The sequence below is a fragment of the Urtica dioica genome, chromosome 11, assembly GCF_054948205.1.
Source record: "Urtica dioica subsp. dioica isolate 48M chromosome 11, U.dioica_male_clone48M_v1_H2, whole genome shotgun sequence".
Lineage (NCBI taxonomy): Eukaryota > Viridiplantae > Streptophyta > Magnoliopsida > Rosales > Urticaceae > Urtica > Urtica dioica.
Genome location: NC_142766.1, coordinates 7,452,987 through 7,478,375, shown reverse-complemented (window position 1 = coordinate 7,478,375; position 25,389 = coordinate 7,452,987). Strand labels below are relative to the sequence as shown.

Genomic DNA, 25,389 nt, shown 5'->3' with positions numbered 1-25,389 from the left:
TTTCATTGCCTATACAAAAGCCCCAACTATCTACCAGTATATTTTTCTTCTAATTTTCATCATTTCAACTCTTCCACCTACTAGTTTATCAATATCAAAGTAAGTGTTTTATATTGAATATGTGTGCATTGTTCATCAACAATTTACATTGTTTGAGTTTTCTAATTCATAAATACAAACTATGTGTTTGATGAAAGTCCAAAATTAATTTTTTTTTTTACAAATTGTGTTTTAAATATGACAAATTTTGCCTCCAATATTTTGGTTTTTACTTTTTTTTCCCATACGAATTTATACATGGAGAAATATTTCAAAAGAAAAATAAAGTCGACGGTCTTCATAGAAGAGCACTGCTAAAATTGCAAAGAAGAGAAGTGAAGAAGTAAAAGAAACATTTGGAGGTCAACTTAGAAGAACTCCATCCCAATCTGGGATTAAAGATTCCAATCATGAAAATAATGTTAATGACCAAGATGAAGTGCGAAGAAAATATATGCTCAAATGTGCTTGTCAACACACGACCCTGATTTTTCAATAAGATTTTTTGAACGAAAGCTAGATGATTTAACCCATCAAGAGAAAAATAATCTACTCGGTTAGAGTACAGCATATCAAAAGATGCACTCTTTTGTTTATGTTGTTATCTTTACAAGGAAAAAAATGGGAAAAGATAGCTCGTGACTCTTTTATTGGCAAAGAATTTTCAAATTGGCAAAAACAAAATTTGATTGCATTGATGATGAAGTTATTACGCAACTTTTTTATAATGTGAGAACTTGATGTGGAAATTCGTAATATTTTTACTAAATTGGATTATTTTATTATATATATTGTATGTTTAATTTTGTTCAAATTGTTATTGTATCCCTCATTAATTTAATTCCTGGTTCCGCCACTGCTCGTGCTCTTCGAATAACGTGAATTATAGGAGCACAAATGCAAGCAAAGAACTAAGTAGGGGCTAGTTGGGGACGTGTCTAGATGTTGGACTTCGTTCTCCATTTACATGTATTTTTAGGCCCAAATTGGAAGCAATTTGGCTCGAGCCAATGAAATTAATCCATCAAGACCATGAGTTGGACATTGCATACACTCAACCCGATGACTGCTGGCTTTGGAAAAGGCCAACTCGATCTGTATTCGCAAGCTTACCTTAGTGAAGGTCAGCTCCATCAGCAAACTTCTAAACCATTTCATTGAAGACATGTACAACGCATATCAGTCCCATGTCAAATCCTTCAATCGTTCATCCCGAACCGGGCCACAAGAGACATGTGGCCCCATGAGACCGACGTAGTACGGATTCAACGTACAACTTGCCCTAGAAGGTCAGAGCTCGTCAACTGCCTCTTGCAGCTATAAATATGAGATCATGGAGCATATTTACGCACATTATGTTATGCTTATATTATTGTTATTCTCATCTTGTGTTGATCTCATATCCTTTAGCTTACTATTTATATTTGAATTTGAAATTAGGGTTTTGAATGTGTTTTGTTGAAATTTTTTATAGATATGTCATGGTTAAACTAAACTTATTTGTTTTAAAGATGAAGATGATCTAATATTTAAATCTGAATTTTGATTTTTTGTTAAATTCTAAATTAAATTAAGCTAATGTTATTTAAATGTTGTGTTCATGGTTTAGTTATATGAAAATAAATTATGAATATGTATATGTATGTTTATGAAATTTAAAATTAATGTGATTTTTCACATTAAGAATATGTGTATATGTAATTATGTGGTATTTGTGATATGTGTTGTCACTTTGTGTTTATGAATTTATGTTTTACTTGTAGACTTGAAGAATGACGCCACCCGACCTAGCAAGGAAGTACTGTACATCCGTTCCGAGAAAGGCAAGTGCTAACACTTGTAATTTATGTGGTCATATAATGGAAGAAGGGGGGATCACTATAGTGAAAAATCACCTGGAACATTTGGACGCTTAAAAGAACGTAAAAATGTGTGATAAAGTCCCCCCTGAGGTGGTGGAGGAGATGCGAGCCTTAATCCTTGGTAATGTTGAAAAAAAGAAGCAGAAACATACCTTGCACGAAACGATTCGCAAGACCTTCAAAAATTCCTTTCACAATGATGATGATGAAGAGGATCCTGAATATGAATCCCTCCGAGCAGCGATGAAGAGGTCACGACAAGATGCGGCTTGATCAGAATGGGAAGCACGGTAGCAATCGAGTCCCGAGGGAGGCTCGGGTGCAAAACCTCCACCTGCGGCTCCCTCGTTATATAAGACTCCCAGGGCGAGGCAACCAAGAGTTGACGAGAATGGTGGACCCGAAGAAGAAGACGTGGCTTAGAAGATATATCACCATAAATATCGATTTTTATAGCTCTAAACAGGCCCAAAATTTAAACTTGAGTTCTTGGGCCGATGAAGGCTCATTGTTGCTTCTGAAAATTCATAGAACCACATAGGTTTATATGGAGTGATTTCTTTCAATTTTTTAATTTCACAATAAGGTGAACTTTACTTATTAGCTAAATAACATCAAAGATGTTTTATATTCTATTTTTATTTTTGTATTCTCTTGTTTCAAGTTAAAATCAATTGGTTCAAAATCCAACTAAATGTTATATATTCATTCATTAAATATATTTATAGATATGTTATATATATAATTATTATATGTATCATTAAATGATATATACATAATATTTATTTGTTATAGAATTTTTGTCGATATATCATCGGTAGTCGGTATTAAAATTGTTCTAAGATACCCGTCGATATATCCGTTGATACTCGATATATCAGTAAAATCAAAACTTTGGTATCGGTATCGGTATCGATATCGATATTTTAATCCTTGAGCGCGGCCACGATGAAAGTATGAATGATGCCATGTTATTTATGTCTACTAATGACGTTGATGACTTGTTCAACAACTTCTGATCGGTGACACTTACTCTTCAAGATACGGGGTACTCATACTCGTATTATGAAGGATTTTCCTCTTACTACAGCAACCAATATTGTCCACCACCACCTCCCGACATTACCTGAGTCCGACCGCAGTAAAGTTATCCCGCATACTCTTTCTCTACTGGTATGACTAATTGAGAATTTGACTATCATTTGAAAACGTACCAAAGTGCATATGCTCATTTCTTGAGTTTGTATGATTATTGTATGACGTTAGCTAATGGATATTGCCGAAGTAGTCATTTTATTGGTTATTTTTGTTGAAGTATGATATTTGGTAGATTGTGTTGGTCTTTTCATTTTGGATCGTACTTTGTATTTAACTATTTTCATTAGGGTTGTGTTGAACTATATTCATTAGGTTTGTGTTGAACTATTTCATATTGATTATGCAATGAAGATATTGTAAAATATTTTATTTTTATTTTTAGCGTATGGTAAGTATGACATTTTATAAATATTTGTTCAGTAGAAACTCCATTGGTAAATTCGGTACTTATCGGTAATCTAAAACTATCTCCTGGCAAACTATCAAAATTTTAGTAGTGTCTTTTTTCTTCAATAGAAAAATAAAAGCTTATTAGTGTATTTTGGTATGAAGTAGTGTAATTTTTTTTTTTTTTCAATTTAATGTGTTGCTCGCAGTATCTATTTTAATAAAATTGGCTTGTAAATCTATCTAAACAATCAGTGAGTGAAGAAAGTACTTTCAAGGTCCGGTAGGTCTTCAGAACTGAAGTCAAAAGGAAAGCTTCATTGAGAGAGAAAGAGAGAGAGAGAGGTACACACAACAAGGGCAGCTTCCTTTTCTTCCGTCGAGCTGCGAGAGAAATGTTAAGGTTGCAGAGGAGGGCTTCTCGGTGCTTCAATATCAATGGAGGTACGCTTTGTCGTCATAATCTCTTCAAGACTTTGATCACTCGAATACATTCTCTGCCATCTCCAAATAATCATCCTCGTACAGACGATTTGCGGTATTTGAAAGACGCTCTGGACTCGTTCGACGGAATGCTCCGAATGAGTCCTCTGCCTTCTGTGGTGCGTTTCACTCAGCTGTTGAATCAAATCGTCAAAATGAAGCGTTTCTCACTTGTGGTTTCTCTGGACAAGAAGATGTGTCTCGTCGGAGTCAAGCCTGACGCGTATAGCCTCAGCATCTTGATTAACTGTTTCTTTCAGTTGAAACTCACGCGATTTTGCTTTTCTGTTCTCGCAAAGTACGCCAAACTCGGCTTTAGACCCGACACCGTGACCATGACCACTCTCGTGAGAGGGTTTCTGCTTGAGAACAAGGTCAAGGAGGCGAAGGAGTTCTTCTATAAAATGGTCGCCGAAGGTTGCGAGCCAAATCTCATCACTTACACCACTTTGCTAAACGGGTTTTGTAAGAATGGAAACACTAGCGAGGCTGTTGAGCTGTTGGGAATAATGGAACAGACCGAGCACTGCAAGCCCAACATAGTGTCGTACAGCACCGTCGTAGATGGGCTTTGCAGAGACGGATTGATTTCCGATGCGAGAGATCTCTTCGCGAAAATGAAAAGACGAGGCATCGGTCCAGATGTTGTCTCTTACAACACCTTTATGTGTGGGCTGTGCAGGTCAGGCGAACTGGACGAAGCTATGAGGCTGTTCGGCGAAATGGATAGCCGACAGATCGCCCCCGACGTGCGTACTTTCAATATATTGATCGACGGACATTGCAAAAAGGGCATCGTCGTACAAGCCCGGAAGCTTATGAAGACCATGGCTCAACACGGCATCGAACCCGACGTGGTGACACACACTTCGCTGATGGGTGGTTATTGTGCGAGAGGAGAGACGAGCGAGGCCAGGAAAGTGCTCGATGCCATGATCGGCGAAGGTCGTGCTTGTAATCTGAATTGTTTCAACGTTTTGATCAACGGGTATTGCAAAAACAACGAGATCGAGCACGGGCTTACCCTTTTCTATGAGATGTCGGCAAAGGGATTTAATCCAGATGTTGTTACTTACAGCACTCTCATTCAGGGGCTTTGTGAGTCGGGAAGAACTCAACACGCTCAAAGCCTCCTCAACGAGATGCAACTTGGTGGGCAACATCCTAATGCTCAGACATACGCCATTTTGCTCGAAGGTCTCTGCAAGAACGAGCGGCTCGGAGAGGCGATGGAGCTTTTTTTGGGCATGAGAGAGAAGAATTTACCGGTCAACGTCGTGACCTACGGCACTCTCATCGGAGCTCTGTGTAAAGTCGGGGATTTGAAAGGTGCGAATAATCTCTTTAGGAGATTGCGTTTGGACGGCCTGAGTCCCAACGTCGAAACGCTTACGATGATGATCGATGGGCTTATTAGAAGAGGACTCGTCGATGAAGCATTACATTTGTTCGGAGTAATGGAGGAAAGTGGATGCCCGCCAAATGGAATCACTTACAACATCATGATTCGGGGGTTTGTCCATAATGACGAGTTTTCAAAAGCCGTTAAGCTTACTGAGGAAATGATCGGTAAGGGTTTCTCAGCGGATAATTTAACTTACAGAACATTGGTAGATCTAATTTTGGACAGGAAGTTAGATCCTTCTCTGAAACTGGTGGCTCAATAGGATGGATTCATGTGTTTATTGTGATATTTAATCTAAACAGTTGCTTAATGTATGATACTTCGGGTAATGGTTTTTTCAACTGCCATTCTCTAAAACTTGTGTATAAATAAAGACCCACTATTCTGGGTATGTATCTCCCTTCCAAATGCAAACTAGATCTTATACATAGCACATTCAGTCCTGTATAACCAGTAATATGGGACATACAAATCCTGACAAATGAACAACACTACTCGCTTCTGGTAGGTACTGTCAATGATCGTATGCATATACGTTTCAAACAGAACCATCGGCCAATTATCAGATATTTAAATCGCGAAAAAATGTAAAGATCGGTGAAGATGCAATGCAAGACCATGTTATTGCAAAAATCTGTTTTGCTGGTGAATGTTAGTGTTCAAAGTTTGACCTTTTAAAATGATGGAATCATGGTACTTGTAGTTTTATCAAATGAGAGTATTAACTATTAAGTATTAACTATGAACTAGTGAAGGTGAAGGTGAAGAAAAAAACCCAAACATATGCATCGAGCTTTAGCATAATGAGATATGCTTATGTTTATAGATAGATCTTTTATTAGTTTTACATTGTACGACACATGCTTCCTGTTATGTTTTTTACTTTGATACATTTTAAAGAAAATCAGTGACATTGATGGTTGTTTCAATAGTGACTTTAATACTCGCAGCAAAGTTGTTGATGTAGTGGAAGTTGTCCCACATGGGAAAGGAAGGGATAGAATAGGGAAGAGAAGTGGGTATAAGTAAGGAAGGATGTGGAAGGGGAAAGGTACTTACCTGGGCGGGGTCAATGAGCGATCAAGAAGGCTCATGGCCTGGGCCAATGGTCTCCATTGCACATTGAGGAGATGCGTTGGGCTATGATCTCCCCTCTGAGGGAGAGTCAACGTCGTTATTTGTGGCAGCGGGGGCCTGCGTTCGCGCGGCCCCCACCCAATTCTAAGTCTTAATTTTTTTTTTTTGTATCTCTCGCTTAATTCCTAATCTTTTTCTTGAGTTTATTCCTTGTCAGTTTGGTTTCTATTGTATAAATTATTAAACGTATAAGAATGAAATAATATTTTTAACAAGCAAGCACCATATAACCTGCTCAGACATCCGGCAAAACAAAATGTAGATAGTCAAAATCCTGGCCAGACTTGGTCCTCAACTATCTCCACCAATCTGCATCTAGAGAGACTGAGCTCTGTCCCACGGAACCAGCGTCGTGCAGATATTTTCCCACCCATGAGTTATAAGTAGGAGCAGAAGCACGGAGGACCCATTTCTGAAGCTCTGTCCATGAAGGCCTGACCACTAACCTGGCGGGCCTCAGGATCGGTTGATATCCTCCACGACCATTTCGTATCGCGTTATTATTGTCAAATTCAAACCTTCGTGTTCGGGTTTTGTTTCGTAAGATTCTCTGGTTACACACAGCCGAGGTTATGAAATAGCAGTGATTATAAGTTAGCCCCTATAAGATTCTCTGCTTGCACATATTTTTGGCATTTATTTATTTAAATTAGTGCTAAGCTCAATATGATTGACTCACTGACAATTGACCGCTACAAAACTAAACAAGTTTTTAAAAAAAGTTATGGTATTGGTCAAGTGAAATACCTTCGAGAAGATTCTCTATCCTACAATAGAGTATTGGTCAACTTGAAGCCATGAAAATAGACTTCATCTGGCTGGCAAAGGCCTTCATAATGGCTTCCCAAACACGATATGTTAACATGGTGTTGCAAAAGCAAATAGATACTCGTAAACAAATTAACATTATGCTAAATCGAAGGAAAAACAATTAAATGAAGCAATATGTACTCGCTGCAGAATGGAAAATTTTCCACCAATATCCGCACTTGCAAACTACTATATACATATATCCCTATGATGTATGTCTGCAAATATTTATTTCTTCTTTCAAGACTTTGATTCATTTAGGTTTGGATGCTCCAAGTAAAGCTGTACACAAAGAGGTTCACTGCTCATAGACTTTATCGGAGTTATTGAAGGAGGTTGTTCCCATTGCTTTGTATCCGCCGGGACCCAAAAATCCGAGTCCTTACTCGGGCCCGCCTCAGGAAGAGATCGGAAGTAGCCAGTTATTTCCCAGCTGCAATCTGCAACAAAGAATAAAATGAGAATAAAATGACAACTGAAACATATATCGTTAAGTAAGTGATTCCAAGCAAAGCCCAGCACAGCAAATGAGAGTTCAAAAAGAAAGAAAATAGAAAACGTTGAATAGCTGTAGCATAAGCGAAAAATGCAGTTGGACTTGCTTTGAGCCAAAGCTCTTGTAAGTGGTTCCGAGACCGACAGCTTGACGAGAAGTGACCGAAGAGCTAACTCCAAATTGGCTTCTTCCACCTTCAAGTCGTTCGACTGGTTCAGCGCGAGCTTGAACACAAACCTTTCCAATGGGACGTGGGCTGCATCGAAGAACACAACTGCTACTCTTTCAACCATGCCCTAAAGAGAAAGAAAATAAAAACTATTTAAAGAGATTTATGCCATTGTTAGTCTACTCCTTGGAAAACGGAGAAGCAATCTCATTTTTGTTGTGATGAGATGATTTTATGATCAATAATTTCAAGTTACCAACCCAGTTGCAAAATTAATTCCAAAATATATATATATATATATATATATATTACAAACATTAAATCATTTTCTTGCAAAGACCAACCAAATCCATGTAAAAAATAAAAATAACAAAGGGCTACTTTGCCAATTTCAACTATGACATTCAATCACTATGCCGATTTGATTTTTTTTTTTTTCCTACTAGAACCCATTCAACAGCAGAACATTAAACGAGGGCAACTGGAAGTGGAACAAAACCGGAATTTTGTTCTGATTCGCCTAAAAATTGGAACCGGAATCCTGTCCCGGTTCCGAAATACTCCAGTTGGTTCCACTTCTGTGAACAGTGCCGGAACGGAATTCTGTTCCAGATCGAGAAACTTTTTTTTTTTTTAATATCTTTTAGAATATCAGAGGCCATAAATGACTTTTTTCTATTTTTTATTCTTTTTTTTTAGTGAACAATACTGGAACGCAAAGTCATTTCCATTGGCAGCCGGTTGGGACGGAACAATTTTCTTACTCAGTTCGTTTAGCTAGTAGAAGTTAGAACCTGTATTTTAATATTGTACAAACCTAATACAATCATCAAACTGTTCACAATCTGATTTCAGTTTCATGGTATCTCTAAGCAAAAGATATTTATATGAAAACGAAAAGAAAATTAAAAACAAAATTTAAAACACGACACAAGGAGACCAAACCTTTTCAATAAAAGGAAGAAGTCGCGATACAGAAGTATATATATAATCTCTGAGCTCAGGATGATATGCCCTCTGAACCACCAAATTCATATATCTCCTCCTTTCAAAAGCACCTTTTAATACAAGAATTCCAAATTCACAACCAACAATAAAAAAGTTCCACATATAAATAAATATAATAGCAGTTCCTATAAGGGTTTATAGACTAGAGAAAATGGTGTTTCTTTCTTGGGTCTAAACATAAATAAATGAATAAACATCAGTGGCAACAAGTGGTATAAGAGATCAAAGTTCAAACCAGAAGGGTAAATCCCTTTAAGGAAAACGATCGACGAGATTGCAACCTCCAATAATTCCAATAGAATCCGAGCTATCCCACCTGAACCATTTCGTTTTCGTTAAATTTAGCACAAATCATTTAATAAATGGAAAAACGAAAACAGAGAGAGAGAGGCAAAACCATGGGATGATTGATCATCTTTGCGGCCCATTTATCGGCAGAGCTTGGTAAAAGAGTGTTCGTTTCGTACGAACGGAGAGTGCCAAATGAAAACGTCTTGAGAGTGGAAATTGGCAATATTAAAACGTGAGAGCTCAAAATGAACAAAACAAGTAGGGATAAATTTGTCCCAAAGTTAACCATCACAATTTTATCAATTAAATAAATATTTATTATCCCTCGTCTAAAATATGCATAATTCTTAATCTAGACCTTTTTAAAAAAAAAAAATTAATACCAATGTGAAATCTCGTCAAAATGATTATTTTGACTCGGGTGAAAACCTTTAGATACGTAAGGTGCTGAGTAAAAATATTCAACTACATGTAAGCTAAAACAAAAAAACAAAATTAGACATTTATTTAATTTAAAAAATTTGTCTAATTTTTTTTAGAAAGACCCTCAAATTGAACTTTTACCTACTTAGTCCATGAAAAAATTATTAAAAAAATTGATGTATTATTATATTGTAATGTTATACTTGTATGTGTAAATATTATATTATAGCTGGTGAATTTAATATAAAAGTAAATAATAATGATTTAATTTTCTATGCAAAATTAAAATATTATTTTCAATACTTCTTATAAGAATTTACATTAAATTGCAGATACTTAGAATGATGTATATTTTGTAGATTTTGAACAACTCGTTACTACTCATAAACTCAATCTATGTGATCACATTTTTTTTCACTGTTGTGTTTATATCTCACTAGTTTAAAAAGCGCGCCATGCGCGAGTCATCAATTTTTTTTATTTACTTTTAAAAAGTGAAAAAGAAAAATAAGTAAAATAGGGTAAGTTGAAGACTTTTAATTGTATTAAATTAAATCTAGCAAAATCGTTGTCAAGGATGTTTAAAAAATAACAAAGGGTAGAAAAAAAAATCTTTTATGATTCAAAGGTTTTCAAAATACTGCATGTTTTCCTATCTGTCAGATTTCGTAGAAGTACTATGGGAAAAAGAAATTTTAGGTAAGTAAAAGTTAAAGTTAAATTTTGATAAAAGAAATTAAAAAAAACAAAGATATAGAGAAATAGAAAGTATAAAAAAATTTCTTATATTTATAATATAATAAATATTGTTATGTTAAATTGCAAAAGTGTATTATACATCAAACAATAACATATAAAATATACGTGTAATATTAATACGACATAGTTTTTCCAAGAATATATATATATATATATATATATATATATATATATATAATAACACATACTCAAAATAACGTATGTTATTGGTATAGTATAATATAGTATAATAATGTATGTTATTGGTATAGTATAATATAAAATAATGTATGTTATTAAAAGTATTTAGAATAATATAAAATACTCTTATACCCTTTAAAATTTTGCCATGTTATCAAAACGTGAAATTTAACGTCCAAATACTGACGAAAGTGGGGCTTTGTAACACGTGTTTGAGTTATGAGTTGAGTTTTGCAACATTTCCAACTCCAAGGGTGAAATGTAACCAATGTACGAGTCCAGGGGGCAAAAATGGGATTAATTCATATGATTATAATATACATAAAAAATGATACAAAATATAATGATGAAAGATGGAAAAAAAAAAAAATTGAAGGCCGGAAAAAAAAAGAAGGCAAAAAAAAAAACCCGCAACGTGTCGCTGTCAGGCGGGGCCACGTGACGGCCCTAGGATGCATGTGGGCCAGGGCGGAACTAGGAATTGAAGTTGAGGGTGGCCAAGAAAAAAAAATTATGTAAATTAAATATCATAAAAAAATGTATCCTAATACATAATTTAATTAAAATAAAGAGCGTCTTGATTCCATATCACGAAAATCATCTATTATTGAATCTATGCTAAACATCTCAACAATTTCTTTCTCAATATTAATGAGCAAACAATCCAACAAGAAATCATCTTCCATCTTGTTACGAAGTGCAGTCTTCACTATCTTCATCGCTGAAAAAGAACGTTCAGTAGTAGCGGTAGAAACTGGAAGTGTGAGAATAAGAGTTATCACTTTATACACCAAAGAAAATATTTCCGATTTTCTTGTTTTCACCAATCATTGACATAGATCAAAAATCGTTGTCAATGATATGAAATTTGGAAGTTGTCGAACCTGATCAAAATATTGAAGCTCCATTTGCAACAATGTCATCTCATATTCCACAAAATCTTCTGAGTAAAATTTCAGCACAAGTTTACATATATCATCACCTCTTAATGATGCGCCCATCTCTTTCGGATCTAAAGCTGAACTGAGAATCATCAACTCCACTGTATTATCATTAAATCTGCTATTCAATTCTTGCAGCTGAGAGTCTATCACTGTATAGAATATATCAGCTTTATAATAATGCTCCACTGTAATGTCACGAGCCATTCCCCTCCGTGCAACATGAAAAGCACTAAAATTAGGCACTTCTATATTGACACTTCCACAAAACGATCTCACTTTTTCAACCAAATTGCTCCATCCATCATCTCTAAGCTTCTGAAAGAGTGACTTAGTTGATGAAAAAAGCTGCATTGCATTTAAAATATCTTGAGATTGAATCTGCAAAGCATGCTAGTGATCTCTAGAATTTCTTTCATCAGATGCATAATGAAGACAAAGTAATAAGAAGTCATTGTCTCGTAAGCTGAACCTGCTTCACCACGTTGGTTATGAGTAGTTTCATCATCAATGATGTTTAATAACACTTCACATGTTGCACTAAACATTTTAATCATACTAGAAATTGATTTAAAGTGAGAAGTCCAACGTGTATCACCCGGCCTTTGCAAAGAACCTATCTGGTTAAGGCCTTTCCCACTTTCAAGCTCCTCAATATTAAGCAAATAGGCAATATTTGAGGCATGAGCATCTTTAAGTTGATCGTTACGCTTACATGATGCACTCACAATATTGACAATAAAATTAAGCTTAGTAAAGAAAAAACTCACATGATAAACTTCCTTGGACGCCGCAACTAGTGATAATTGCAGGCGATGGGCAAAACAATGAACATAATAAGCATACGGGCATTGATTTGAAACTAAGGCTTGCAAAGCATTCCATTCTCCACGCATGTTACTTGCACCATCATAACCTTGCCCTCGTATAGATTGCACATCAAGACCATAACGAGTGAGCATCGAGAAAATACCATCTTTTAAAGTCAATGCTTTAGTATCTTTGACATGAAGTAAACCAAAAAAAGCGCTCTTTTATGCAACCATCCTTGCCAACAAATCTCAATACAAGTGACATTTGCTCCCTTTTAGATTCATCTCTAGCTTCGTCCACAATTATACAATACTTCGCACAATCAATCTCTTCTCGGATATACTTTTTTCTTTACTTGCCAAGACATGTAATATTTGCTTTTGTATCTTCAGTGATGTATACGATGCGTTTCATGGAGCTTTATCCAAAACGTTTGCTACATCATCATTTAAAGCTGCAGAATATCTCAACAATTCTAAAAAGTTTCCGCGATTTCTTGATGTGCTAGACTCATCATGACCTCTAAATGCGCATGCCTGGTATGCAAGCCACTTAGCTACTTAAATGGAGGTTTTAAGACAAAGTCTATTATCTATTATATCTTGAGATATAAAATTCTCAAACCTGTTTGGAATATGAGCAGACTGATTCAAGAGATCTGACAAGGCATGTTGTGCCTTTTGATGAGGAGAATTATGATCCTTTCCAACATGTGCCACCAGTGAACAATTTTTCCCTCCCACTTTACTCCACGTCCGAAACCCATTAACAGTGAATGCATTGGATCCTGATGGTCCATCTTCTTTATGAAATAAGAAGCACGGTAGACAAAATATAGCATCTATTACAGGAGAATATTCCAACCATGGTGAAAAGCGGGTAAACATAGATGGCTGAAAACTTCGAGAATGTTTTTCACCTGATTTTGGATACATAGAAAGTATAGGCTAATATGGTCCATTCTTAATATAAGCTCTTCGAACTTCGTCACGCTTATCGAATGGATACTTCCATATTTGTGGTCGTAAACCTGGATCACGTTCTAATTTATCGATATCAAATTCGGCAACAACTTCAACTCTTTGTAATTTTGAAGCATGATCCTCAGACTGTAATTGACTATCTGAAGATGAAGATTCAATATTTTTTTCTTTTGAAGAACGAATGAATTGTGGGTGTTTTCTTCTGAAAAAAAAATAATGAATTAAAAAAATATATATTGAATAAAAAAAATAATGAATTAGAAAAAATATATTGAATCAAAAATAATATACACATGTACATATCCTCAAATTCGCTTGAAGCTAAGAGAAATAAAAAGAATAATATTATGTCAGGATACATAAAAGCAATTGCTTTGCGTGACTGATTTGTTCAACAAACAACCCAAAAAGCAAAAAAAGTACAATAGATGGATAGATAAAATAAAGTGAATTGCTTCACCTGGTAGTGTACGCAAGTGTGAAGTATTGACTTTTCTTTATTTTTTTTAATCAAGCAATATAATATACAAAGAATTAAATGAGTAAAAGAAAAGAATTACCTCTGATTTGCGGCAGCCTTTAGGAGAACAGAGAAGGACAGGGCGCAGACTTCAGAAGGGCAGCGCACTGTTGGGAGGGAGTTGTGTGACGCAGGAAGATTAAAAAGAAATTGATTCTGAATAAACAAAACAATCAAAGAATAGAGTTTGTTCTCATTTAAATAGTGACTCCGATTTTTTTGGTCTTTTTATTAGTGTACTATAATTATTTTTTTATTTATATTTAATTTTTAACTAATTAAAAAATTATTAATTTATGAAAAGTGGGAGTGACCCGGGTCACCCCCGTTGACTATGTGGGTCTGCCCCTGCATGTGGGAGAGGAGTTGCTCTTTATAAACTATGTTATAGATATATAATAACATATACTCAAAATAATGTATGTTATTGGTATAGTATAATATAGTATTAGTAATTATGATTATAATATACATTAAAAAAAATTATACAAAATATATTGATGAAAGAGGGAGAAAAAAAATAATATAAATAAAAAGATATACAAAATATATTGATGAGAGGGAGACAAAATTAAAGGTCGGAAAAAAAATAAAGGATAATATATGTTATTGATATAGTATAATATAGTATTAGTAATTATGATTATAATATACATGAAGAAATTATACAACGTATATTGATGTTTGGAAGGTAAAAAAAAAATCAAAATTGGAAGCGAAAAAAAAAATCAAAATCGGGTGGCAAAGAAAAAAAAATCAAAATTGCGAAAGCGAGCTTGTTATTATCGTTAGGGAGACGGAAGCCCCAAAGCTGCACAAATTGGGCTTCTTTGAGGGAATGAGAGACGCAGATGGTGTTCCAGTCGCCGACGAGGTTGAGCACGGGCGTGTTTTCCATCATCCACCTGGTCAGCACCAGGTCCTTCATGCTCAACTCGGAGTCGGCCACGAGCACCTTCACTCTCTTTCCGGCCTTGAGGCTGGCCTTCTCGGCCGGGCTCAGCAGGGCGTCCTACTCGCTCTCCACCACTATCCGTCGTGTCCGTCTTCGTCAGCAGCTTGTTCATCACTATCTGGAACCCTTCTCCCCTGGCCTCCTCCAGCCTCGCCATCAGCTCCTCCGGTAACTCCGCCACAATCCTCTCCCGACCCTTCCTCCTCCTCCTCGGCGGCGGTGCCACCTGTCTTCTCTTCTTCTCCTTCTTCGGCGGTGGAGCCGCCAGTCTTCTCTTCTTCGTCTTCTTCTTCGTCTTCTCGGCCTCGGCGTTCTTCTCGGCCTCTTCCTTGGCGCGCTCACGAACGGCTACTTCGACCAGGCAGTGGAACTTGGTCAATTGATCCTCCGTAAAGTACGGGGCTTGACCGTACGGCCAACTCCTAGTCGGAGCTTCAGCTTTTCTTCTCTTCGTCGGAGCGTCACTTCTCTCCGCCGCCGCCGCCGCCACAGCAACGCCCGGCCACTCCCTCTTCTTCTTCGGAACCACCCCCCGGCCCCACGGATTCTCGTTATCCTTAACAGCCATCATTGTACGTTATATGACTGTGTTGAGTTTGTTTAGGTTTACGTGAGACTGTGTTTCTATTTATAATTAGGTACCTGAGAGACTTTTTAGTCAAAATATTAGTCGGACTAACGAAATATATATAACCAAATTCAAAAACTATTTTTTGTTGTTCCTTGATGATAAAGTAAACATAATATATATTGATCTTAATATATATTATATCGGGAGATTATATATACGATTTTTCGTTTAAAAATTTATTTAAATTCAACGAAATAAAAAATAATATCATATCATATATATATTTGAAATTTGAACTTGATGGTTGTCTACTTCAAATAAACTCTTTCACACGTGGTGTTTGTAGTAGAAACGTTGCTCATAATTTTCGACCAGTGTCGTTGCTTTGATCCAATAATTTTCCGATTTATCCTCCTGTTAACATTTAGTCAAAATTCCTTTGATCCAATAATTTCCCGATTTATCCTCTTGTTAACATTTAATTGTTTAAACAATATATACAAATAGCAATTGAACACATAGTTGGTAGTTGACAAAGAAGAATTATGTGATACCTTCGTTGTCATATTTATGAATTCAGCAATTATCAATATATCACTCCCTTTGGGTGGCGGAATTAGTTGCGTCATAAGATTCTTCTTTTGCTCTTTTACCAACTTTTTTAGAGTTAATGCATTTATACTGCATGTTTTCCTATCTGTCAGATTTCGTAGAAGTACTATGGGAAAAAAAAAAATTAGGTAAGTAAAAGTTGAAGTTAAATTTTGATAAAAGAAATTAAAAAACAAAGATATAGAGAAATAGAAAGTATAAAAAATTTCTTATATTTATAATATAATAAATATTGTTATGTTAAATTGCAAAAGTGTATTATACATCAAACAATAACATATAAAATCTACGTGTAATATTAATACCACATAGTTTTTCCAAGAATATATATATATATATATATATATATATATATATATATATATATATAATAACATATACTCAAAATAACGTATGTTATTGGTATAGTATAATAATGTATGTTATTGGTATAGTATAATATAAAATAATGTATGTTATTAAAAGTATTTAGAATAATATAAAATACTCTTATACCCTTTAAAATTTTGTCATGTCATCAAAACGTGAAATTTAACGTCCAAATACTGACGGAAGTGGGGCTTTGTAACACGTGTTTGAGTTGTGAGTTGAGTTTTGCAACATTTCCGACTCCAGAGGTGAAATGTAACCGAGGTACGAGTCCAGGGGGCAAAAATGAGATTAATTCTTATGATTATAATATACATAAAAAAAAAAATTATACAAAATATATTGATGAGAGGGAAAAAAAATTAAAGGTCGGAAAAAAATAAAGGATAATATATGTTATTGATATAGTATAATATAGTATTAGTAATTATGATTATAATATACATAAAGAAATTATACAAAATATATTGATGTTTGGAAGGTAAAAAAAAATCAAAATTGGAAGGGAAAAAAAAATCAAAATCGGGTGGCAAAAATAATTTTTGACCGCCACGTGTCGACGCCTGGCGGCGCCACGTGGCGGCACTAGGATTGAAGTTGAAGAAGCATTGTCTCTTATTAACTATGCTATGGATCAATGTTATATCACCCCTGAACGCAAGAGATGTTACACTACAAAGAAAGGAGGGATCAAACGACATGCCAGTTTGATGTATGTTTCGGAAATGAGGTACATGAAGACATTCAGAGCGCCATAGCCACCACGATCTCGGTGTCTCTATGTTCGCAAGAAGGGAAAAAAAACAAGACATATTCGCCTTTGTCCGAGATAGAGTTCATAGCAAGATTTCAAGTTGGCAGGGACACTACTTCTCACAAGCAGGAAAAGAAGTCGTCTTGAAATCCAATCTCCAAGAGGCAACGTAATATGTCATGAGCTACTTCAAACTCCCGAAAGATCTCACGAGAGAAATCCACAAGCTTTTCTGGCAAACTTCTGGTGGGCGAGCCCTGAGAAAGGACGAAATTCTCATTGGTATGGGCTTCCGTGATATCAAAGCCTTTAACTAGGCTCGCGTGATATCACCTCCAGAGCCGTGTGTTTATCCTCGTCCTTGATGAACTCGAATGGCAATTGGAACCTCACACTCATTGTAGAGTGTAAATCCTCTACATGTCCCAGGATTATCAACCTACTGATTGGAAGACCATGTTGTTGGAGGCCTCATCAAGGTGGCGGGTGAGATCTTGGAGTGGTAATTGACACTGGCCTAGCAGATTTCGAACAATCGGAACAAGATCATCACGGGGAAGAGAACCGAGCCGCAAACCAAAAGCCAGACCAACAAGCTACAATCACAAAGTCCCTGACCCCATCCTGGAGTGAGTCTTTGTCGATGCTGGTTGTGATGAGTCGGTCGGACACACAACGACTCGGTTATCTCGTCTCACACGGATCGTTTTCTCTCACCTTCTCCCGTACTTAACCTAGGCCCGAGCTATTCTATTCGGGGTCGAGATTGTGCAATCGGACTGCTTTCATACGCTCAACTATCGGCGACAAGCTTTGTCAGAGATAGGAGTCTTCACAACAAGACTTCTTCTCTTTGTAACTGGTTTAATTCCATTAAGTTTGTTTTTGTTCCAAGACTGTAATAAGCCGGCGCACTTGCTTGCTAAACTCGCTCTCAACTATGGTGTTTGTGTATTTCTTGGTCAGAGCATGTTTTTACGTAGTATTTATTAATAACTGATTGTATAAAAGCATCTTTTTACACAGTATTTACTAATTACTAGAACTACGACATGAATCTGGATTGAATGCACTTCATTTTCCTCTGAAATCTCTTCTCATTTTCTCTCAGTTCAAACTAAGACATGAAAAATTAAAGGGATTCCATTTTCATTGCTCTCCTATTTTCCAGGTTCCAAATACACCCCAACCCTTAGGATTGAACTGAAATAAACTAAATTTTTAACTTCGACAAAACCAGTAAAACTTTTATGTAGTGCGGATCAATGCTCAATCACACTAAACTTGATTTTGTTTATTAAAATAACTCAAATAATTAAATATAATAACAAAAAAAACAAAACCAAAACTATTAACTTATCTGACACTGATAACTTGCTGGAGATAGTAGGTAAACTATTTACTAGCTACTACAAGTAGAGAGTGACGTAGAAAGTAGAAATGTTGTATATTCGATCTCGCTTGTAATGCTTCCTATTATATCCTTGTGTAGAATTTGAAAAGGAAGGAAATGGACTGGTTTGATGTGACGACAAGTAATAGTCTAATACTAAAATCCCCAAAATTTGCACTGTAAGATACACAACTGAGAATTCGAATCCGCTACACTAAGTTTTCTCATCTCTTCAACTTGATCAGTAATTAGGTTTCTCCCATGTGATAAAAACTTCGAATACTGACTTATTTCTCTTTCTTAGCCAACGCCTCTCCTTTGCATTCGCTACCAGCTGTAACAACAAACCCTACTCCAACCTGCACAAAGTGCAAAGTTTGTGCAAAGATGAACACTTGAAATCAGCTCTGAGAGAGAGAGAGAGAGAGAGAGAGAGAGAGAGAGAGAGAGAGAGAGAGAGAATTTACCTGACAATCTTTTAATACGACACGCTCCTGGAGTTGAACGTTGTTGCATATCACCGAACCTTGGATTGAACAACCATCCGCAATTGTAACATGATTCATGACAACCGAGTTAACGACCTGCGGTTATATTTAAAAAAAAATACGAATGAGTCCAAGCTAAAGATCGTTGATCTTACTAGGGAAAAAAAGCTTATTATCTCTAGTCTGACCTTAACATTAGAACCTATCCGGCAATGACGGCCAATAACAGATCGCTTAACACTGCACTTGTCCCCCATTTGTGAGCCTTCCCCAAGCATACAATACGGCCCCACCTAGAATCATATCAGGCACAAGATGAGTAAAATAAGATTTAAAAAAAAAAAGCTGTTTTCTTGACCTACATTCTGCAAATAAATGGATATAACTCACAGTTGTTTTGGATCCGAGCTCCGCCGAAGGATGGATGATGTTATTATGGGTGGAGAAAGAATAACCTGACAAATTCCTTGCCTCTCCGATGACCTGACGCAATTAAAAGAGGAAATATTACGACAACCCCAGAGACGGAATAGGTTATGGCTAGATTATTTTATCTATCTCGCTTTCTTATTTGAAGGACGAAATGAAGTGTTCGTCCAGAACTTACATCTCGATTGATGTCACAGTATGCTTGGATGGAGTTCAATCGTGTACAATAATTGTTGCTGCTAGCAATATAAACGCAACATTTGTGGGTCTTTCGAACTAGATCTGAGCCATTATGAACCAAAGCATAGCGTTGATGAAAGCTTGGTTTAGATGCATTAGCCAGGATCTGGGACTGCAATATCTGGTTGTTTTGTGAACCAACGTTCTCGTCTTCATTTTCTTCCAGTTGGGGTGATCCTTTTAACAAAAGCTTGGACTTCTAAGATTGATAAAGAGACAGGAAATTACTCCAGGGACATTTTTACAAAAGCACCCATCCGGGACAAATCTATTTACAAGGTACAGACTTAAACAAACCAGCTGACTTCTGACAAGATAAGGCAACACATCTCGCCTCAAACTATGAAACTTTTCATTTTGATTCAGAACTTCCATCAGAGCGGACCTGGGAGAGAACAAGGAAATCACCTTGGGATGTCATAAAAAAGCAATCTCCATAAAATAAAAAGTAAGAAGTGTCGGACCTCTTGAAAGCATATAAATGAGTATCCATGAGATCTGATCGAATTTCCATCTACATGAAAAGATAAAACTATTAACCAATTAAATAAAAATATGAAACAGCTTCTCTTCGCATGTTTTCTGCAATTATTTTTTAAGAACCAAATTAATTAAAAAATAAAATAAAAAATTGGAAACTCGACTAGTGTGAAAACTAAAAAGAAAGTACTAGTATAAATGGCTCTCGACTAGTCTCTCACGAGGTCGGGTGAAAAAAACAAAGGATAACTACAAGCATGTACAACAGGCTTCTAATTCCCAACAAGACGCTGAAAGAACAGTCCATACTGCCTGACGCCACTTGAGATTCTTTTCAGGTCTTATATGAAGCTGGAAGAGCTCATCATATCACTTGAGGGTAGTTTCGTCAAAAGGATGTAGATTGACACTGTTTGGTGATTAGAGTCTGTTAGTCTTAAAAAAGTCACTGTTGTACGCTTCTACAAATGTCTTCAAAAAAGAGTCACTGTTGGACGCTTCTACAAATCAAAACAAAGAAGCCAAAACAGCTTTACTAATGAGCGAGTTTGCCTCCTATAGAGATATAGCTTCTCGAGCTGAGCAGGATATTCCAACTCCAACCCTTCGGATATGAGTCGCTGTAGTTTCGTCTAGTTATGGCACCATCCAGACGAACAAAGTCTCCATATTTCCCAAGCGCCACCAAGAAGCAAATTAGTTGACAGAGAAACTAGTTGCGGATTGATCATTAATTAGCCTTGCCATAAACTACACAGCAAAACTCTTAACGTTTAAAGAGATATTTTGCGTTCTTCAAAATTATCTTTACACAAAAATGGATAAATAGAGGAATTAAGAATCTACTATTATGACAGGAAATAAGAACCCTCACTAATTGTATAAAAAAAAAATTAGCACTAAAAAAAAACAATAGATAGCAAATAAATTTAGAGCTCAATAGTTTAGACAACGAGGAAACAAAAAAAAAAAGCGTTAGAAGTTTTACCAGGAATACCATGAAGAATAATAACAATTTACAACTAAAAATGCAAATAAGCTTGCAACATTGATTAAAATGGTATAATGCAATGTACTAGAAGAAGCCAGATAGTAGATTTACCAATATTTTAAAAATATATATGATACGAAAAGACAGCCAAACAATGTAAAATATTACCTGCCCAGCAGAGCGCAGTATGCTTTTTTGCACTCGAATATCCTTCTCAAGCTCTGCCCCTGTGGAGATTACAATATATATTTACTCTGGAACAAAAGCTTATATAAAGTAAGGGAAATATCACACTGGCATCTTGCATTTTTCAACCTTTCTTTTCAAGATTCCTTGATAGAAAATGTAAAACAATGTTTAGAAATTTGGATGAATTGCACTGATTGACCTCTGACCTTGAGTCATTTTGTAAGTCGATAATTAGTGGTTTGAAATTGTCATTACATGCTCTAGTTTTACCCAGACACCAGTACCACAAGATATCCTCCATGAACAAAATAATCAAGCTAGATGAATACACCCGATTTAGAACCAGATTTTCGTGAGGAAAAAAAGGGAAGGAAAATCCCGAGGAAGAGTAGGGAGAGAAAAAAAAAAATCAAGTATTTGGAACCTGGAGAATTTGTAAGGAAAAATATGAGTTTTCTTCCTATATATAGTCTATGTATATGCATGTACATGTAAGCGGTTTATGTATGTCTGTGTATATATATTACTAATATATATGTACATGTGCATAAGTATACATGTGTATCTGTATCATTCTAATTATATGCGTTTGTCTATACATCCACTTGAAGGAGTGTATCAAAAAAGATTCGTAAGATTTTTATTTTCCTCACCTAATGCTAAAGAAAGTTAAAAATAAAATGCATAGCTCCTTCACAAAATTTTCCCTCACTTTTCCTGAGAAAAAATACCACAGTAATTTCTAGGTTCCAAACACTAGACAGTGAAAATCCGTTTTTTTTTTTTTCTTCTTCAATCTCTTGAATCCAGTTTCGAAGCGGGGCATAAGGTATTCTCCACCATACTCCAAAACACTTATCAAGTGGAGGCAAGTACCAATCACAAGTCTAAGTCTAAGCTCGATAATATGTGCTAGGAGTGATGGAGGAAAATGCATTAGCGTGAAAATCTTCAGAATTGGCAGAGTTAAGGGAAGTTATTCCCATCCAGAATCTGAAAGGTAAATGAAAGTGTGGAGCGAAGAAAAAGAGAACAAAAGACCTGATCTAATCTAACCTGTTGCGATGTACGTTAGAAACTGTTTTGTAGGGTCCAAGCCAATGAGGTTGTAGCGTCCAGGCTTCTTGGTTTTGTCTTTGCCAGAAGAAGATCCAGAATCCAAAGGCCCACTAACAGGATTTGAGCAAAGCATCGCTGTAACAACCGCATCGTGTCGCCTGTGCGCGGCAGCCACTGCACCAGGAGGAACATCAGAAATAATATCACCACTCACAACCTGAATGAATAAATAGGAAGAAGATAAAATTCATCAGCCATAAAGAATAATTTCTCCCAGATCTTAGAACATAGTTATATGCAAATGGATACCAACCAAAATGTCATTTGCTGTTAGGTGGTGTGAAATTGCTCGAAGAGCGCCGGCAGTTCCAACATCCTCGGGCACTGCAGCAACCTGAGATACATAGAAAGATATACATATGGATGGTCAGAATTCTAGAAATTCACAGTGCTATGCTTTTGAATATAACTTTACCAATCACAGATATGTATGGCGAAAGAGTTGAAGAATGATTTTATTCCATTATTCTTTTGCATTATGTTTTTGCTTCATCGATCTTTTAGAGGGTATTTTATCCTCTCTTGTTATTGTACTTTTATCATATTGATGAAGATAGTTGTTACTTATAGCTAATAAATAAATGACTAACGAAAGATGAGGTTAAGTTCAAGAAAATGATGCACTGGAAATCGGAATGGCGGATAAAAAAAAAATCATGTTCAACAGTAGTAAATGGATGGAGCCTTGAATGTTCGTCATTCTTCCACGCCCAATCATTCTTTTAATGAATCAACATTAATGAATTAGGAATTTTTACAAGAGAAAACAGGCAACAGAAATCACTTACCTATTCGATAAAGGTTACTGCGAGAGTGCTTGAATTAACTATTCCTAAGAAATTGCACCAACACCTAAGAACTCATAGCAAAATAAAGAAATAGAGCATTGGTTTGAAAGGCAGCCATCAAATTATTTTCACATACTCTTCATTGAGATAGAAGAGAAAGACAGAAGAGCTGCCAAGACCAAAACTCACTGACAGACAGACAGTTCTTCTCCCGCAAGGACCTCCTTTTATGGGGAACCAAAATTTGATTAAGAAAAAGAAGCCACAAATCTGGTAGTCCTATTCGAGTCATTACCTAAGGAAGCATTCGATTAAGAAAGAGCCATTCACACCTAATCGAAATCTTCACCAATCAATCAAAAAACTTGCACTGCACATACTCCCTCCTCTCAATTAAGCCGATTTAGATTCTTTGGCATAAACTATTCACTCAAGAGCAGTATATCAGTTTTCCCAACACTTCTTAACCACCCATTACGGAGTCAAAAACACTGTCATCAAAGCTTCATTAAGAACACTCTTCATTCAACCAAAACTCTACAATCAATCAATCACAAGTTGTGATTAAAAAAAAAAATAATCAATGATCCAAAACATCATAAGAACCCCAGTTAGTCAAGTACCTCGACATGTAAACGGTCAACATAAGCCCCTGAAATCCAACCCCCAACACGAAGACCAGCGTCTTCGCCTTCAACCACCTGATCAGAGGACAAACAAGCAAATATCAAGACCAATTACACACTTCATTCCTTCCTCGTAATCTCAGGATTCATCATTTCGATTAAAAAAATACTCCCTAGTATAATGACTAAAATTCAACTTGCTGACACTCTGAAAGCGATATTAGAAAAAGAGGCAGAGGGAGAGACAGTTCGTACAACAATTAAATCCTTGAGATTGCTGAGTTCTAAGAGCTCGAGGACGTAGGAGAGTACTGGACGATTCGCAACCGGAAGAAGCGCTTTCGGAATCTCCTGCGGAATCAAGCGAGTAGTTTGATTAAACGGAACACTCGATAAAGAGGAAATGAATGATGAGAGAGATCTTGTTAGCTCCGAGAGAGAGAGAGGGACCTTGGAAACGAGAGGAACGAGGTTCTTGGAGGTTCCTCCGGCTAAGACAACTACCTGAAAATCCATGGGGGGAGAGAGAGGGGGTTTCAGTGATTCTCTGCTCTCTTTCTCCTAATATGTTCCCAGTTCCGAACGGATGAAAAAGAAGAAAGACGCGACACACTTCAGCGTAAGTTGACAAGAAACGACGTTCATATGTCTGTCACCTAAGGCCAAACCAAGTTGGGCCGAGCCAAGCCCTGCTCATGTACGGAAAAAGGGGCAAAAATGACTATTTTTAAGTATAATATTTCGAAAATGACTGATACATACCACAAATATATATATATATATTGTGTTAAATTGAAATACCGAATTTAACTTTTGATTTTAAAAAATATCGAGTTTGTACCATTTGTTTAATTAAAATGACAAAATTATATTTTTAAATAGATAAATATGTCACAAATATTTCTTTTATTGACTTTTTATTAATGTTGAATCCGATATTTATATGTGAACTCCGTTTTACACGTATCCATTCACGTCTTATAGTTCAATATGTAATTTATTGTAAAAATAAATAAATAACTAAAAATTACGATCTCTGAAATGTGAAATATCGTGAAAAACATAGATAAAGAAAAATATAAAAATCGAGATTCAAATAATATCAAGATCACAAATGCGAGCGTGAAATCTAAGAATCAAAGTCGTAATTTGAGAGGTATGAATTTTATTAGTCTATTTTGATTTAGTTCGATTCCTAAATTGGGGAGGGTTACTTTTTTATTTTTATTTTTTAAATAAATTACATATATGGTATAAGGCGCGAATGAATAAGAATAAATTGTGGTTATATATAAATATCATAGTCAATGTTAATAAAAAAAAATCAATAAAAGGGATGTTTGTGAAACAGTTATCTATTTTAAGGTATAAGTTCATCATTTTAATTAAGCAGATGGTACAAATTCGACATTTTTTAAAACTAAAGAATAAATTCGATATTTTACTTAAACAAATGGTATATATGCGTCATTTTCCCTTTAAAAAATAGCCAAAGTTTTATTTTATTATGAAAATAATCCACCAGACCAAAGTAAATTAACTAAACTGGTTGGGGTTAATATAATTTACTTCGGAAAATAG

At 35.8% G+C, this 25,389-nt stretch overlaps 4 protein-coding genes and 1 non-coding gene across 5 annotated transcripts; 2 read left to right on the top strand and 3 right to left on the bottom strand.

The window, feature by feature from the left end:
• Positions 1–3,635: 3,635 nt before the first annotated feature.
• On the top strand, positions 3,636–5,701 carry LOC149380943 (uncharacterized). Its single transcript, XM_089600822.1, has one exon. The coding sequence runs from the start codon at positions 3,782–3,784 to the stop codon at positions 5,534–5,536; it is 1,755 nt and encodes a 584-aa protein (XP_089456948.1). The 5' UTR covers positions 3,636–3,781; the 3' UTR covers positions 5,537–5,701.
• Positions 5,702–6,325: 624 nt separating this feature from the next.
• LOC149380942 (U1 spliceosomal RNA) lies at positions 6,326–6,489 on the top strand. The gene has a single exon (XR_016293976.1). It is a non-coding gene; the product is annotated as a U1 spliceosomal RNA (small nuclear RNA).
• Positions 6,490–6,743: 254 nt separating this feature from the next.
• Positions 6,744–9,343, bottom strand: REV7 (DNA-binding HORMA family protein). The gene is made up of 5 exons (XM_089629928.1): positions 9,292–9,343; positions 9,130–9,210; positions 8,832–8,944; positions 7,824–8,013; positions 6,744–7,661 (listed from the first exon to the last, which is right to left on the bottom strand). The coding sequence occupies exons 1-5, from the start codon at positions 9,320–9,322 to the stop codon at positions 7,462–7,464; spliced, it is 615 nt and encodes a 204-aa protein (XP_089486054.1). The 5' UTR covers positions 9,323–9,343; the 3' UTR covers positions 6,744–7,461.
• A 1,919-nt stretch (positions 9,344–11,262) lies between these two features.
• Positions 11,263–11,842, bottom strand: LOC149380940 (uncharacterized). Its single transcript, XM_089601250.1, has 2 exons — positions 11,432–11,842; positions 11,263–11,301 (listed from the first exon to the last, which is right to left on the bottom strand). Exons 1-2 carry the CDS (start codon positions 11,840–11,842, stop codon positions 11,263–11,265), a joined length of 450 nt encoding a protein of 149 aa, XP_089457376.1.
• A 6,680-nt stretch (positions 11,843–18,522) lies between these two features.
• LOC149380939 (transferases/nucleotidyltransferase) lies at positions 18,523–24,416 on the bottom strand. Its single transcript, XM_089601102.1, has 13 exons — positions 24,259–24,416; positions 24,064–24,159; positions 23,806–23,883; positions 22,648–22,728; positions 22,332–22,551; positions 21,255–21,313; positions 20,080–20,129; positions 19,913–20,000; positions 19,554–19,814; positions 19,337–19,429; positions 19,135–19,239; positions 18,926–19,042; positions 18,523–18,817 (listed from the first exon to the last, which is right to left on the bottom strand). The coding sequence occupies exons 1-13, from the start codon at positions 24,322–24,324 to the stop codon at positions 18,746–18,748; spliced, it is 1,386 nt and encodes a 461-aa protein (XP_089457228.1). The 5' UTR covers positions 24,325–24,416; the 3' UTR covers positions 18,523–18,745.
• Positions 24,417–25,389: the final 973 nt, after the last annotated feature.

Coding starts and splice junctions, on each gene's coding strand:
- LOC149380943 (XM_089600822.1), top strand. CDS start 3,782: ATGTTAAGGTTGCAGAGGAGGGCTTCTCGGTGCTTCAATATCAATGGA.
- REV7 (XM_089629928.1), bottom strand. CDS start 9,322: ATGGGCCGCAAAGATGATCAATCATCCCATG. Junction 9,211..9,291: donor AGATGATCAATCATCCCATG/GTTTTGCCTCTC, acceptor GAAATGGTTCAG/GTGGGATAGCTCGGATTCTA. Junction 8,014..8,831: donor TTCTTCCTTTTATTGAAAAG/GTTTGGTCTCCT, acceptor CTTTCTCTTTAG/GGCATGGTTGAAAGAGTAGC.
- LOC149380940 (XM_089601250.1), bottom strand. CDS start 11,842: ATGCAGCTTTTTTCATCAACTAAGTCACTCTTTCAGAAGCTTAGAGAT. Junction 11,302..11,431: donor AGCTTCAATATTTTGATCAG/GTTCGACAACTT, acceptor TCACACTTCCAG/TTTCTACCGCTACTACTGAA.
- LOC149380939 (XM_089601102.1), bottom strand. CDS start 24,324: ATGGATTTTCAGGTAGTTGTCTTAGCCGGAGGAACCTCCAAGAACCTC. Junction 19,043..19,134: donor GGATAGGTTCTAATGTTAAG/GTCAGACTAGAG, acceptor ATATAACCGCAG/GTCGTTAACTCGGTTGTCAT. Junction 18,818..18,925: donor TCGTATTAAAAGATTGTCAG/GTAAATTCTCTC, acceptor CACTTTGTGCAG/GTTGGAGTAGGGTTTGTTGT.